Source organism: Salvelinus alpinus, chromosome 23, assembly GCF_045679555.1.
Source record: "Salvelinus alpinus chromosome 23, SLU_Salpinus.1, whole genome shotgun sequence".
Lineage (NCBI taxonomy): Eukaryota > Metazoa > Chordata > Actinopteri > Salmoniformes > Salmonidae > Salvelinus > Salvelinus alpinus.
This window is the reverse complement of record NC_092108.1, coordinates 26688741-26704711: the sequence shown is the minus strand read 5'-3', so window position 1 is coordinate 26704711 and position 15971 is coordinate 26688741. Positions and strand designations below refer to the sequence as shown.

Genomic DNA, 15971 nt, shown 5'->3' with positions numbered 1-15971 from the left:
TACTGAACAAACATACAGGAAACATTCTCAGTCAATTGCAGAGCAGCAGCTGTACCTTTTTACAATAGGTTCCTTGCTTGTATAAACTTGCATTCATCACATTTTCATAGTGCATAAAATTACCTCTTGTGACTATCTTTGGGCCAAGCCCACATGTTTGGAGAGACTATTTTGAGTATATAGCTTTAAAAAGGATCACTGAGTCCCTGGAAAGAGGTGGAATGTATGCCCACCATGGAGACAGAGGGAAATACACCCACGACCCACCCCCCTCGCCACTATCACCACCTGTTCCACTTCAGACAAACAGTTGTAGATTGCATTGTTTCAATCCAGACTAAAAACACCCCAGCCCCATTGCGCTGCAACTGTCTGTCTGTCTGTCTGGCAGGCAGGGCCTGATCCGCTCCAACAGAAGGTGATGGCTCCTAGCTCTGCCGTGGTGCATTCCTCTGCCCTAACATCAGACACAAAGAGATCTCTGTCAGATAGATTCTACTGTATCTGTTAGGCTTTTGCTTTTTACAGTAGCCCCCCTGAACCCTCCTGGCTGACTGGCTCCTTCCTGCCTAAAGCTTGGAGATTATTTGTTTCTGGACTGCAACTGAACACCTGTCTGTCCTACATTTTCAGAATAATAAGCACATGTAATAACAAACAATGTTATCTAGAGACCATAGACAGTAGGATTTCAACTCTATTAGTTCATTTAAATGAACTTCTTTAAGCCCAGTAATAGACCTATTGGCAGCAGACATCATAGTAGGTGGTGTCTTACTGTAACAATCTCACAGAGTACTCAGTATTAAATGAATGAAAGACTATATCAACCCAGTTCATTGAGTTAATTTGATCGACATGGTTAGATCACAGTATGATTGGACAGATCCACAAGGCAGGCATGGCATTAAGTCATAAAGTCACGCTATCAGCCTATTTTCCATAGGCTCTAATACTGTATTAGTTTCTAATAGTGTAGACTATTTGTTCAGTGGGAGTAAAACCCTGACTGCCAGGCTCCGTTACCTGAAGCACAGGCATGTGTGAAGTCGGTGCAGGAATTCTGCATGGAGCCAACAACACGGCAGTTGTCCGTCATTATACAATTGCTAATGTGCTATAATTCAGTCAATATTTCATTTTATTTTTTCTCTCAATAAAACATTGAGTATCTCACTCCATTATGCGGCTGTGTTACATTTATCAGAACTGTATTTTTTTGGTGAGAAGGTGAGACCCCTCAGTAAACATGCAGTGAGAGGAAAGTGAGAACACCAGGGTGTGATTAGGCTTGGCCGGTATCCAGATTTTCACATCGTCATTCCCTCCTTCATACCCTCCTCGGGATTTACGGTATTAACGGCATAGCTCACGAGGGGGCGCTAAAAATGCAAGAAAAGCCCATTGGGCCTCTGTTACACAAACTAATAATCACATAGATGCTGTTAGCTAAATGCTAACAAGCGAAAACTAACATAAACTAATTGTAAAGACAGGCAAATCCAGCTCAAAGTTATAAAAGCATAGCTAGTAGCTACCGAATGTCATTTTCGGTGAGTGGGGACATAACAAGTGAAAGTGAATGAGAGAATACAAGTGTAACGTCATCACTTCATGTGCACCACACAACAGAGACTCTGATAGATGTAGACTGCTATGGACTCACCAGCTCCCGACGTCTGCTATTTACAAACAAACACATGACTGGCTCAACTGTTCTGGGGAACTACGATAAGCTTCATATTGTAAAATAATGTGACAGGTGAAATGAAGAACGCAATCTGCTTCATCTCCTAATGTATTGCCCAAGTTGACTGCCGGTATTAACTTAAAAAGTAGCTACAAATATTCAAATTTATTGAAAAACTTCAAATAAATAGTTTTGTTGGTATTGACGTTGTTGAAAAACCATCCTGTGTCTTTTTCCAAATACCCTAGTATACGGTATTTACGGTATACCGCCCAAGCCTAGGCATGATGGTGCGAACACTCAGTAAACAGGCAGTGAGAGGAAGGTGACAACACTGGGGCATGATGGTGAGAACGGTGTAATGGTGGGAGGTTGCTGAGGCCTCTGCCTGCTCTATTCTCTGGGGTGATAACTGGAGTTTAGATGAGAGATCTGGACACTTAACGCCCTGTGTATATGGCTTGTTTATGGGGGTCACCGGCAGGAATTTGGACTGGGGCTAAAAGCTGAAGGAGTGAGATGTGACAACTCAACCTTTTTGACCCTCCACACCCACCGTCCTCCATAGATATGACTAACACTCCTGTTCCTGTGGCCCAGGCATTTAGATTTAGGGTGGAGATCACTTCAAGTGTTATGATGAATAAGACCAATATCCCAGTTCATGTTGAGTTTTATTGTTCACAGGGCTTGTCTATTCAATTCTGCTTCATGTCTTTGCAGCACATACCAGGAGTCTGGACCGGGACTGTTATCATGTCACCAAAATATTTCAGGCTGTTCCAAACAGAAAGTGCTGGATATAAGTCAAGTATGAATATTTAGACTGGCAGGACGGGGGGATGGAAACAGAGCCCTGAGACAGAAAAGAACAGAGCACTGCCAGGCCAGGCCATTCTCTCTCTCTTGTTCTCTCGCTCTCTCTCTGTCTGCCAGGAGACAGTTGTATTCTTCTAACAGGTTGTCTCTAAGCCTTTTCTCAGTCATTATTTCTTTCTCTATGGATTATACACTCTGTCCTGTCGTGTTTTATTGTTTTATTAATAGGGGAGAGAGAGACAGAGGGAAAATACTTGTTTTAAGAAGGCCAGTGTGGCCGGGATTCGATCCCACACAGGTAGCACAGGTAGGGGCACATACTGTGTACTGTATGTGTGTTTGAGGCAGAAGCTGTCAGGACCCGGTGCGAGAAACAGTCACTAATAATCGTCAGAACCCAGAAGATGAGGCAGACACAGCAGTACTAGCGATAATGGTTTAATAAAGAACAAAATCTCCAGGCAAAGAAACTAAAACCACAATGTCCAAAAATCAAGCCAAAAGGCACAAAAATGGAAATCCTCCAAAATACTAAAGAAACTCCACAAAGTGGTAAAAAACAGCAGGGAAAAACAAACCTCAAAAGACTACTCAAATAATACACAAAACTAAACCAGAGAACCGCTGGAAAATCCAACAAGAGAAAACACTGAATAAAACAAGGCTTGGGCTGGGGCTGGGTGCTAACTTACAAACACAGAGCAAGGAACTAAGGAACACACAGGGATTAAATACTAACAAGGGAATGACCTACAGGTGCAAACAATAATTGGAGCAAGAAAAACAAAAGGTACAAAAAAGGTGCAATGGGGACATCTAGTGACCAAAAACCTGAACAGTCTTGGCCAAAACCTGACAGAAGCCTCAGCTGCTAGAACTAACTCATGTTCTGTCTTTCTGATGGGTTGGTTTGTTGTGAGGTTGAGTCATCATGGTTTTCATGCCAATCAGGGTTTGGCTCAATTGATAATTGAATTGAGAATGCCTCAAATTCCAATTCTTGAATTTGAATTGAGGTAGTAAACAGGATACAGAATTTCAATTTGAATTTGAATTAAAGGAAATAGAATTGAATTCAGTGAAATTCTATTTCATATCAGGTGTAGTCTATACAAATATCTTGTAGATAAAACATTGTTAAAAGTTCATTTGTGGAATTCAAATCAAATTCTATTTGTCACATATACATGGTTAGCAGATGTTAATGCGAGTGTAGCGAAATGCTTGTGCTTCTAGTTCCGACCTTGCAGTAATATCTAACAAGTAATCTAACAATTTCACAACAACTACCTTATACACACAAGTGTAAAGGAATGAATAAGAATATGTACATAAAAATATATGGATGAGCGATGGCCGAACGGCATAGGCAAGATGCAGTAGATGGTATAGATTACAGTATATACATATGAGATGAGTAATGTAGGGTATGTAAACATTATATAAAGTGGATTGTTTAAAGTGGCTAGTGATACATTTATTACATCCCATTTTTTATTATTAAAGTGGCTAGAGATTTGAGTCAGTATGTTGGCAGCAGCCACTCAATGTTAGTGGTGGCTGTTTAACAGTCTGATGGCCTTGAGATAGAAGCTGTTTTTCAGTCTCTCGGTCCCTGCTTTGATGCACCTGTACTGACCTTGCCTTCTGGATGATAGCGGGGTGAACAGGCAGTGGCACGGGTGGTTGTTGTCCTTGATGATCTTTTTGGCCTTCCTGTGACATCGGGTGGTGTAGGTGTCCTGGGGGGCAGGTAGTTTGCACCCAGTGATGCGTTGTGCAGACCTCTGGAGAGCCTTACGGTTGTGGGCGGAGCAGTTGCCGTACCAGGCGGTGATACAGCCCGACAGGATCCTCTCGAATGTGCATCTGTAGAAGTTTGTGAGTGTTTTTGGTGACAAGCCACATTTCTTCAGCCTCCTGAGGTTGAAGAGGCGCTGCTGCGCCTTCTTCACCACCCTGTCTGTGTGGATGGACCATTTCAGTTTGTCCGTGATGTGTACGCCGAGGAACTTAAAACTTTCCACCCTCTCCACTACTGTCCCGTCGATGTGGATAGGGGGCTGCTCCCTCTGCTGTTTCCTGTCCACGATCATCTCCTTTGTTTTGTTGACATTGAGTGTGAGGTAATTCTCCTGACACCACACTCCGAGGGCCCTCACCTCCTCCCTGTAGGCCGTCTCAACGTTGTTGGTAATCAATTCTACCACTGTAGTGTCGCCTGCAAACTTGATGATTTAGTTGGAGGCGTGCATGGCCACACAGGTGAACAGGGAGTACAGGAGAGGGCTGAGAAAGCCCGTCAGGAAGTCCAGGACCCAGTTGCACAGGGCGGGGTCGAGACCCAGGGTCTTGAGCTTAATGACGAGTTTGGAGGGTACTATGGTGTTAAATGCTGAGCTGTAGTCGATGACCAGCATTCTTACATAGGTATTGCTCTTGTCCAGATGGGTTAGGGCAGTGTTCAGTGTGATTGCGATTGCATCGTCTGTGGACCTATTGGGGCGGTAAGCAAATTGGAGTGGGTCTAGGGTGTCAGGTAGGGTGGAGGTGATATGGTCCTTGACTAGTCTCTCAAAGCAGTTCATGATGACGGAAGTGAGTGCTACAGGGCGATAGTCATTTAGCTCAGTTACCTTAGCTTTCTTGGGAACAGGAACAATGGTGGCCCTCTTGAAGCATGTGGGAACAGCAGACTGGGATAGGGATTGATTGAATATGTCTGTAAACACACCAGCCAGCTGGTCTGCGCATGCTCTGAGGACGCGGCTAGGGATGCCGCCTGGGCCGGCAGCCCTGCGAGGGTTAACACTTTTAAATGTTTTACTCACGTTGGCTGCAGTGAAGGAGAGCATGCAGGTTTTGGTAGCGGGCCGTGTCGGTGGCACTGTATTGTCCTCAAAGCGAGAAAATACGTTGTTTAGTTTGTCTGGGAGCAAGACATTGTGGTCCGCGACGGGGCTGGTTTTCTTTTTGTAGTCCGTGATTGACTGTAGACCCTGCCACATACCTCTCGTGTCTGAGCCGTTGAATTGCGACTCTACTTTGTCTCTATACTGATGCTTAGCTTGTTTGACTGCCTTGCGCAATGAATAGCTACACTGTTTGTATTCGGTCATGTTTCCGGTCGCCTTGCCCTGATTAAAAGCAGGGATTCGCGCTTTCAGTTTTGCGCAAATGCTGCCATCAATCCACGATTTCTGGTTGGGGAAGGTTTTGATAGTCGCTGTGGGTACAACATCACTGATGCACTTGCTAATAAACTCGCTCACCCGAATCAGCGTATTCATCAATGTTATTGTCCGATGCTTCTCGGAACATATCCCAGTCCACGTGATCGAAGCAATCTTGAAGCGTGGAATCCGATTGGTTGGACCAGCGTTGAACAGACCTGAGCATGGGCGTTTCCTGTTTTAGTTTCTGTCTATAGGCTGGGAGCAACAAAATGGAGTCGTGGTCAGATTTTCCGAAAGGAGGGCAGGGGAGGGCTTTGTATGCGTCGCGGAAGTTAGAGTAACAATGATCCAGGGTTTACCTGACCGGGTCGTGCATTCGATATGCTGATAAAATTTAGGGAGCCTTGTTTTCAGATTAGCCTTGTTAAAATCCCCAGCTACAATAAATGCAGCCTCAGGATATGTGGTTTCCAGTTTACATAGAGTCCAATTAATTTCTTTCAGGGCCGTCGAGGTGTCTGCTTGCGGGGGGATATACACGACTGTGATTATAATCGAAGAGAATTCTCTTGGTAGATAATGCGGACGGCATTTGATTGTAAGGAATTCTAGGTCAGGTGAACAAAAGGACTTGAGTTCCTGTATGTTGTTATGATCACACCACGTCTCGTTAATCATAAGGCATACACCCCCGCCCCTCTTCTTACCTAGAGAGATGTTTGTTTCTGTCGGCACGATGCGTGAAGAAACCAGGTGGCTGTACCGACTCTGATAACGTATCCCGAGTGAGCCATGTTTCCTTGAAACAAAGAGCGTTACATTCTCTGATGTCTCTCTGGAAGGCAACCCATGCTCGGATTTCGTCTACCTTGTTGTCAAGAGACTGGACATTGACGAGTAGTATACTCGGGAGCAGTGCGCAATGTGCCCGTCTATGGAACCTGACCAGAAGACCGCTCAGTCTGCCCCTTCTGCGGTGCCGTTGTTTTGGGTCGCCGGCTGGGATCCGATCCATTGCCCTGGGTGGTGGACCAAACAGAGGATCCGCCTCGGGAAAGTTGTATTCCTGGTTGTAATGTTGGTAAGTTGACGTTGCTCTTATATCCAATAGTTCCTCCCGGATGTATGTAATAAAACTTTAGATTTTCTAGGGTAACAATGTAAGAAATAATACATAAAAAAACAAAATACTGCATAGTTTCCTAAGAACGCGAAGCGAGGCGGCCATCTCTGTCGGCGCCGGAAGTATGCGTTTGAGCCAATCAGTTGTGTTTTGACATGGTAGGGGTGGTATATAGAGATATCCCTATTTGGTAAAAGACCAAGTCCATATTATGGCAAGAACAGCTCAAATAAGCAAAGAGAAATGACAGTCCATCATTACTATAAGACAATAAAGTCAGTCAGTCATAAAAACCATCAAGCACTATAATGAAACTGGCTCGCATGAGGACCCCCACAGGAAAGGAAGACACAAAGTTACCTTTGCTGCAGAGTTCATTACAGTTACCAGCCTCAGAAATTGCAGCCCCAAAAAATGCTTCACAGAGTTCAAGTAACAGACACATATCAACATCAACTGTTCAGAGGAGACTGCATGAATCAGGCCTTCATTTTTGAATTGCTGCAAAGAAACCACTATTAAAGGACACCAATAATACGAAGAGACTTGCTTGGGCCAAGAAACACGAGCAACAGACATTAGACCGGTGGAAATCTGTGCTTTGGTCTGATGAGTCCAAATTGGAGATTTTTGGTTCCAACCGCCGTGTCTTTGTGAGACATGATGATCTCCGCATGTGTGGTTCCCACCGTGAAGCATGGAGGAGGAGGTGTGATGTGTGGGGGTGCTTTGCTGGTCACACTCTCAGTGATTTATTTAGAATTCAAGGCACACTTAACCAGCATGGCTACCACAGCATTCTGTAGTGATACGCCATCCCATCTGGTTTGCGCTTAGTGAGACTATCATTTGTTTTTCAACAAGACAATGACTTCAACCACACCTCCAGGCTGTGTAAGGGCTATTTGACGAAGAAGGAGAGTGATGGTGCTGCATCAGATGACCTGGCCTCCACAATCACCCGACCTCAACCCATTTGAGATGGTTTGAGATGAGTTGGACTGCAGAGTGAAGGAAAAGCAGTCAACAAGTGCTCAGCATATGTGAGAACTCCTTCAAGACTGTTGGAAAAGCATTCCTCATGAACATGGTTGAGAGAATGCAAAAAGTGTGCCATCAAGGGAAAGGGTGGCTACTTTGAAGAATCTAAAATCTAAAATATGTTTTTGGTTACTACATGATTCCATATGTGTTATTTCATAATGTTGATGTCTTCACTTTTATTCTACAATGTAGAAAATAGTAAAAATAAAGAAAAACTCTTGATTGAGTAGATGTGTCCAACATCTTGACTGGTACTGTACATGCATATAAACTATTGTTAAAACAATTGATTTTCAGGGCAAACTCTTAAAATGAATGATCAAGTAAAGCAAAACCTGTATGCGATTTTTCAAAGTTATTATATTTCATTAATCACTTTTTTCAGAATGTCAAACATCCTCAAGTTGACCCTGAGGCCTTCAAAAAGAAGCAAAACAAATGACATGGTTGGTGGAAATATAATTTGCTATTCTAAGCACTAAGGTTAAAAGAGTATACATGAACATTGTTTTCAGAGAAAGTTATATATTCTTTGGTATCTGAAAGTGTGTCCTGTCAGATTTAATGAAACGCTCATGTTCTATGACTGAGTGGAATTTCTAGAGTTAAATTCTACTTCCCGTCACTCAAACTCATATTCAAATTCTACATCCTGTGTGGTGTGGCCAGTTTAAATTGAATTTCAACTCATGAATCACAGATTATCCATTATATTGATTGACCAGATGTTCGAGTGGCCGCTCTAACAATGGAAATACATGTCCTCATTGGGAGGAGGTGAGATCAGGTGGGACAATTCTAGCCATTGAGAGGGCAGATAGGCCTGTGAACAACAGGCACAACCCCAGGCGCAACTCCAATATAAAGTGTTTTTTATCAACGTCTGCGGGATGTCACGTGTCCTACTTATATCAGTACACTCGTCACAACCTAAGTTTTACGAAACTCCTATTCTATCAAATTAGCCTCATGTTGCAAATAAACCATAGTGTTTTTTGTTGACTAAATTCAACACTCTCTCATTGACTTCAAAACACAACCTGATTGCTTGGTGGGTGAAAAACTAAAAAACACCACATGCTGGAGGAGACAGATTTTGGACTGAGTTTCCCCTATCGCTTCGCCTCTTCCTCTCTGGTTGAATGCAAGGGGCCAGGGTTCCGGTCGAGAGGCACGGTTTCAACTGCTCCTACAGTCTTGCTTCGGTACTGCAGTTTAAGTGATGCCTGGCTCAGAAAGACTATTTCAATAGATGACACATAGAGAAGTCAGATTAGAAAATTCCTAATAAGACACTTTAGTTGTAATCTTTGTGCACCAATAATACATAATAATTCAAATAATTGTTGCTGAGGCAGTTTTTTTTTCTTCTTCATCACTCAGCCAAAGACATTAACATTTTATGTTCACCCAATGTCTGCCATGTTTTTGGATGACGTGATGACACGAATGCGATGTTGGTCTGTCAAAACCGAATGCAACCCGTTTATAGACAGTCGATGAATTTGCATATGCGAACGTGAGTAGATTATCTAAAAAGCAATGGTCAGACTTGAGTTCTTTATACCTCATTGGTTGACTGTTTGATTGTTTGGTCGATAGGCTGTTGGTCGACCGAGATTTCTTTAGTACAAGACACCTGTCTAATTCATGCCAGTCTTAGTGGACTAATCCATTGTGGAGGTCATGGGGATGGCACAGTCCATCACTAAGACATGTGCTACTGAAGTTGTATAGGGTTATATTACGTAAGAACAATGATGCAACACTAATAGAAAATGCTATTATTTTATAACATGCGTTTCTCCCACGTTGGATAGCGGTCGCTGTCCGCGGTTCTGAAACACATCAGTGTGCTGTTGAATTGGTGCCTTTTCCTAAACCATGTTGCTACAGTATGTGCATATTAGCAAAGTTAACCAGCATATTGGTTTTGAGAACTATGTGTCGCAGGCAGCAGCGGAGTTAGGAGATGAGAAAACAGCACTTAATTGTCAAAAAAAATTGAGGAGAAAGGAAACGCCAACTTAATTATGTCTATAATCAATAGCCTAACTGTTAAATGTCCCTGGCTTTATAAATCATTCATATATATATCTCTCTACAGAAATAAGACCGATCCTGCTTCTGTTTGAATGTTTGTTTAATAGCCTACTGATTCCGTGATTCAATTCCAAAATTCTGAATTGAGCCCAACCCTGATGCCAATCCACAGACTGGATTTGCTTTTATTCTATGAAGTAATTCATGTTTTACACCTGTACAAAGAAAGGAGAGTTCACTTTTTTATTTATTTTTGATTACATCATTTTGTGATTTTTGTTGGACTTTAGGGATATTTCATAGGTAGTTACTAGAGAATCAGTTTGTGGCGGGTATTTTTATTCTCACTAATTTATCTGTTTGGTCTCTGTTTTATGTGTGAGCTGCGTTCCTCTGGCCTAGAAGATTGTCGCTGTTGTGTGCCACTTGTCAGGGACAGGTTCCTGAAAGCAGTGGCATGCCCTGGCATGGTGACATGGGGGGAGAAATGTGACGGCATGGCAGGAATCTGAAACAGGCCCACATGCCAGTCGGCACGTCTCTGGATACCCCCCCCCCCATCCCAGTCCCACCATCATCGCATCCCAACACGTGTGAACACGTGTGAGCATCTTCCTGCTCCTTCCTCTTCAACAAACCCAGTCTATTGATAGCAACCTCTCAGCTCTCAGCCAAGACTTTGCCTTGTGTCTGTTTTTAGGTCTGACAATATGCAGCCTACGTTTTGTTTGTGTACTCAGAATCTCAGATTATATTTTTTTGTTCCTTGTGCATCCTGTAGCATGGTGGGTGGAAGTGTTCTCTGATTAGCTTTGAGACACTCCCATGAGCAATAGAGGTCAGAACAGGGTGTTTGCCAACGGGGTTAAGACAAGAGCTATAAGATTGCTCACAAATCATTGTCTTTAAGACTTCCACTCATTCATTTTGCTTCTAAACTTAGATCTTTGCACACTTATCTAGGCTACTTGTCGAAAGCAGAGGTTTTGACCAGCTGCTTGGAGTGTTCTGTAATGGTTTTTGTGTGTTGACTTGACAAGAACATACTATCTGACCCCATGAACCATCCTCAGATCAATCAAAGCCAAATGAACTACTGGTCATTTCTCAAGGTGGGGGGATGCAATCCTTCCAAGTTAATTGTGGAGCCTGGTTGACAAGTCTCAGACTCCTCGGCCAAGAGTTTGCTTTGCTTTGATATCACTATTAGCACAGCTCTTCCTCGTGCAAGGAGAGACAAGGGGAGACGGAGAACTTGAACTCCAATCACAAAAGCATGCTGGGGTTTTGAAGACTCTGAAGGATCCCCGACTAGTGTGGGCCTGCCTTTATCCTTTTCAACTCTGCCAAAAGCAGACAGTTTTAAAGCAGGGCCATTCTTTTTTAAGATCATGTTCTTTGTTAGATACAGTTTTCATGCAGTATGTCAAGCTCATGTGTGCATGCTCTTTTATGTTTCTCTCTCATGTTTTAGGATCTCTGCTAATAATGAAATCTTTTGGAAATAATTTCAGCTTGCAGCCTTAAAAGCAGAAAAGTGAGGGTGCGGTGGTCAGGTGTGTTTGTTTGTTTACATTTCAATTGCCACGTCTGTGTGGTCTGATGTGATAAGTTCTAATTCCGAGCCGTGCAAGCTCCATGGCAACCACCACAAAGATGGCATTGACTGTTGAAAAAAAGCAGCTTTTCAATTCTATGTAATCGAACTGAAGCAACCCACTCTTGAGCCCTGATGATGATGATGGCGAGAGAGGAACATTGAGTGTGGGAACATTGAGTGTGGAAACAGCGAGGGTCGTAGAGAAAGGGTAGTGTACACTGGGGAACAATCATCATCATCCGGTGCTCTTGTAAAGCCTGTGTTTTTTGAAGGGAGAAATCTCTCTCCAGAGGGCATGGAGGATGGGTGCTTCAGAAGCACCTGCAGCAGTTCCATCCACCCCCAACACAGGTCTCATTGAGTCTCTATAATTTCCAATGGTTGTATTTTACTGTACCATACTATATGAGCACTTGAGGGCCACATGGTTGTGATATGAGAAATACAAGTTTCAAGTCAACTGTTATTAAAAAGGAAGGAAAGCAGACACAGAATTTGATTAGAACGTTTGACCCAATGCCCAACGGCTAAGCCAGCAGATTTCAGGGCATTAGGCTGTGGTGGTTTTCGCTAGCCGAAGGAGGTACAGGTCGAGTAGAATATTGTTGTTGAAGTGATTGTGCTCTAGCCTTCACGTGAAAGGAAATGGAGTATTGTCTGAGGCTGAGCCGTCTGCCAAGACTGAGCTGGTGATAGTGGACCAAGGCACAGGAAATCACAGCGTTTTGAACCAACAACTTCTACTGCCAGAATCCATTAACAACTTGTTTGTAGCCCTTTGTTTTACACTGCTGTACTCTTTGTGTTAATCTTGTTTTCAGCTCTTCCATGTGGCCTACGTCCTGATCAAGTTTGCCAACGCCCCGCGGCCTGACCTGTGGGTCCTGGAGCGCTCCCTGGACCATGGGAAAACATACGCTTCATGGCAGTACTTTGCTCGTAAGTGTTGCTGTTTATTTTCAAATTCACACCATGTGCACAGTATACACATTTGTGTATTATGCTTGTGCTTTTCAAGGCTCTTGGTTGGGCAGAACTGACAATTACATTTGAGTCATTTAGCAGACGCTCTTATCCAGAGAGACTTACAGGATCAATTAGGGTTAAGTAATTTGCTCAAAGGCACATCGTCAGATTTATCACCTAGTTGGCTCTGGGATTCGAACCAGCAACCTTTTGATTACTGGCCCAGGCTAGGCTACCTGCCGCCCTAACTTGGAAACTTTTGAAACAGTTGAAAACAGCATTATTGGATCATGAAGATGCCCTATCGTCCAGTACATGTTTTTTCATATACCTTGAAATTCAGATGTGTTGCTGCTTAATGCAGACTAGAGGGAACTGGAAAACATTACCACACAGATGAAAATCTCATATTGTGACGAAATGTCTTCGTAAAAGATTTGTGAAGCCCAAAACCTGCTGTTCTACAGAGCTGTAATACTAATACTTAACCATGAGTGCAAAGAGCTTGGTTTATGAGTGACTTATGATGCATCTATGATCCAGTCAGTAGGCCTAGTCTCTCCTATATGCCACCCCCTGGCCTACACAGACTCACCAGCCTGCTCTCAAAGTGAAGACATGTCCAGTCCCTGTGAGGCACCTGTGTGAGCACACACACCTTCCCAGCAGAAACAGCTGTTTCTCTCCTTTTGAATTTCATTTTAGGATTTTCTCTCTCTCGAAGATTTATACACTCCTGTCTCTATTTATTAAATAGTCTTGATTCTTGGTATTCAGTAGATGTATCTTCACAAAAATGGCAACGATTTGTCACTGTTCAACATTCCAATTTCGATTCAGGGTTACAATCAAGGCCCTGCAATAGACTAGCGTCCTCTCCAGGGGGTGTACTTGTACATCAAGCTGCCTCATGCTACAGAAACAGGATATAGACTCCTGCCCTATGGGCCGTTCCGGCTCAGACAAGGCTACATGCTTTCTTCTTATAGTGATGGATAATATCAGAGGCAAAAGATGCAGATGAAGAATTTGATGAAGAAAGTATTTTAGACAATTAACCACCAAGGCCTGTCACGGTGGGCCCCTGATAGAGAGATTATGGTATTTGACCACAGGAGGCTGCTGAGGGGAGGACAGCTCATATTAATGACTGGAATGGAGTCAATGGAATGGTATAAAAACACATGGAAACATTGTGTTTGAGCTCGATACCATTCCATATATTCCGTTCCATCAATTACTATGAGCCCGTCCTCCTTCCAATTAAGGGGCCACCAACCTCCTGTGTATTTGACAGACCACTCTTTGTGTTCTTGATATCAGATTCTGAAAGGGAGTGCATTGAGAGGTTTGGCAAACAACCGAATGGACGCATAGTTGGAGATGATGACCAGATCTGCACCACAGAGTACTCTAAAACTGTCCCATTGGAGAACGGAGAGGTGAGAAACTGAATTGGGAATGGGAATTGCTGAATCCTGTGAAATGTACCTAAAGACTACTACTTCTGTAGATTGATGGGGATATTGAAGTCAGAGTGATGTTGTGTTGTTGTCCAGATTGTGGTGTCCCTGGTCAACGGTCGCCCGGGCTCTAAGAACTTCAGCTATTCTCCAGTGCTGAGAGATTTCACCAAAGCCACGAACATCCGCCTGCACTTCCTCAGGACCAGCACTCTGTTGGGGCACCTCATCTCCAAGGCCCAGAGGGACCCCACTGTCACACGCAGGGTGAGACTGAGTCGCACAACAGCAGGACAGGAACCCAATTCAGTTCATTACAGTTCAGATCAATTCAGTTCAGTTCAGTACAGCTCAGCTCAACTCAACAAGGGATGCATCGTCAGCAGAGTACAAAACACAATGACATTGTCTCACACCAACCTGTTATATGCAGCCTACCTGCTACCTCATCAAATCAAATGTAGCGAAATGCTTGTGTTCCTAGTTCCAACAGTGCAGTAATTTCTAACAATTCACAACAATACATACAAATGCAATTAAAAAAGAGGAATTAAGAAATATATCAATATTAGGACGAGCAATGTCCGGAGTATAAGTGTGTGTGTGTGTGTGTGTGTGTGTGTGTGTGTGTGTGTGTGTGTGTGTGTGTGTGTGTGTGTGTGTGTGTGTGTGTGTGTGTGTGTGTGTGTGTGTGTGTGTGTGTGTGTGTGTGTGTGTGTGTGTGTGTGTGTGTGTGTGTGTACAGTACCAGTCAAAACGTTTGACACACCTACTCATTCCAGGGTTTTTCTTTATTTTATTATTTTCTACATTGTAGAATGATAGTGAAGAAATTTTTTGGTTACCCTGGAATGAGAAGGTGTGTCCAAATGTTTGACTGGTACTGTACCTGTATAAATGCATCTTAAATGATGCTAGTGAGGGTCTGTGGCCTAGACCATGACTAAAAACCAGTTAACCCAATCTGACAGCTGCGGTGCCAGACAATGGCTGGGTATGTTTAGGTGAGGTTGATATGTAGTGTTTCAAATAGAGCTGATTGTTTTGGTTCTGCTACAATATTCTGATGGTGTTGTTCCCTCTCTGTGTTGTTGACAGTATTACTACAGCATCAAAGACATCAGTGTCGGGGGACGCTGCGTTTGTCACGGCCATGCACAGGTGTGTGGGGGACGTAACCAAGGCAACCCGAATCGGTGAGTTGAGCCCTTTTCTTATATTTACCTGTAACATTTGTAAGCCTATGCCCTTGTTTTTGACTAGCTTAAACATTGTGTCATGCCCTGACCTTAGAGAGCCTTTTTATTACTCTATTTGGTTAGGTCAGGGTGTGATTTGGGTGGGCATTCTAGTTTTCTATTTCTTTGTTGGCCGGGTATGGTTCCCAATCAGAGGCAGCTGTCTATCGTTGTCTCTGATTGGGAATCATACTTAGGCAGCCTGTTTTCCACTTGAGTTTGTGGGATCTTGTTTTTGTACAGTTACTGTGTAGCCTGCAGAACGTTACGTTCGTTTATTATTTTGTTGTTTTGTTGGTGTTCATCTTAATAAAGAAAGATGTACGCTTACCACGCTGCGCCTTGGTCTCCTTCTGACGACGGACGTAACAGAAGATCCCACCACAAACAGACCAAGCAGCGTGGTCAGGAGGAGAGGACATGACGGAAACCCGAGAGGCAGCCCCAACATTCTTTTTTGGGGGGGGGGGGGGGCAGATGACGTGGGCGTCGGTGCTGAGGGGTGAGTCCGAGACCGAGGAGGAATTCTTGGACCGTTTGAGCGAGGAGTGGTTGGCAGTGGAAAGGGACGAAAGAGTTTGGAGGGGTTGGAGTCGGGAGCAAGACAGTCGCTTTGAGGAGCGTGTGACCCTTCAGGCACCATGCTTTGCGGTTACACGTACTGTGTCTCCGGTACGCATCCACAGCCCGGTGCGCTCTGTGCCAGCTCCCCGCATTTTCCGTGCTAGAGTGGGCATTCAGCCAGGACGGATTGTGCCGGCTCAGCGCTCCTGTTCTCCGGTGCGTCTTTTCGGCCCTGGATATCCTGC

General features: G+C 43.8%; 1 protein-coding gene across 4 annotated transcripts in view; it reads left to right on the top strand.

Moving 5' to 3' along the window:
- The window catches only part of LOC139550680 (laminin subunit alpha-3-like), a 124203-nt gene that overhangs the window by 16407 nt on the left and 91825 nt on the right, over window positions 1–15971 (top strand). For all 4 annotated transcript variants that reach the window (XM_071361737.1, XM_071361736.1, XM_071361735.1 and 1 more), the window contains exons 3-6: window positions 12317–12434; window positions 13785–13903; window positions 14021–14191; window positions 15023–15120. In XM_071361737.1, the coding sequence (XP_071217838.1) occupies window positions 12317–12434; window positions 13785–13903; window positions 14021–14191; window positions 15023–15120 (506 nt within the window). The remainder of the gene's footprint in view (window positions 1–12316; window positions 12435–13784; window positions 13904–14020; window positions 14192–15022; window positions 15121–15971) is intronic.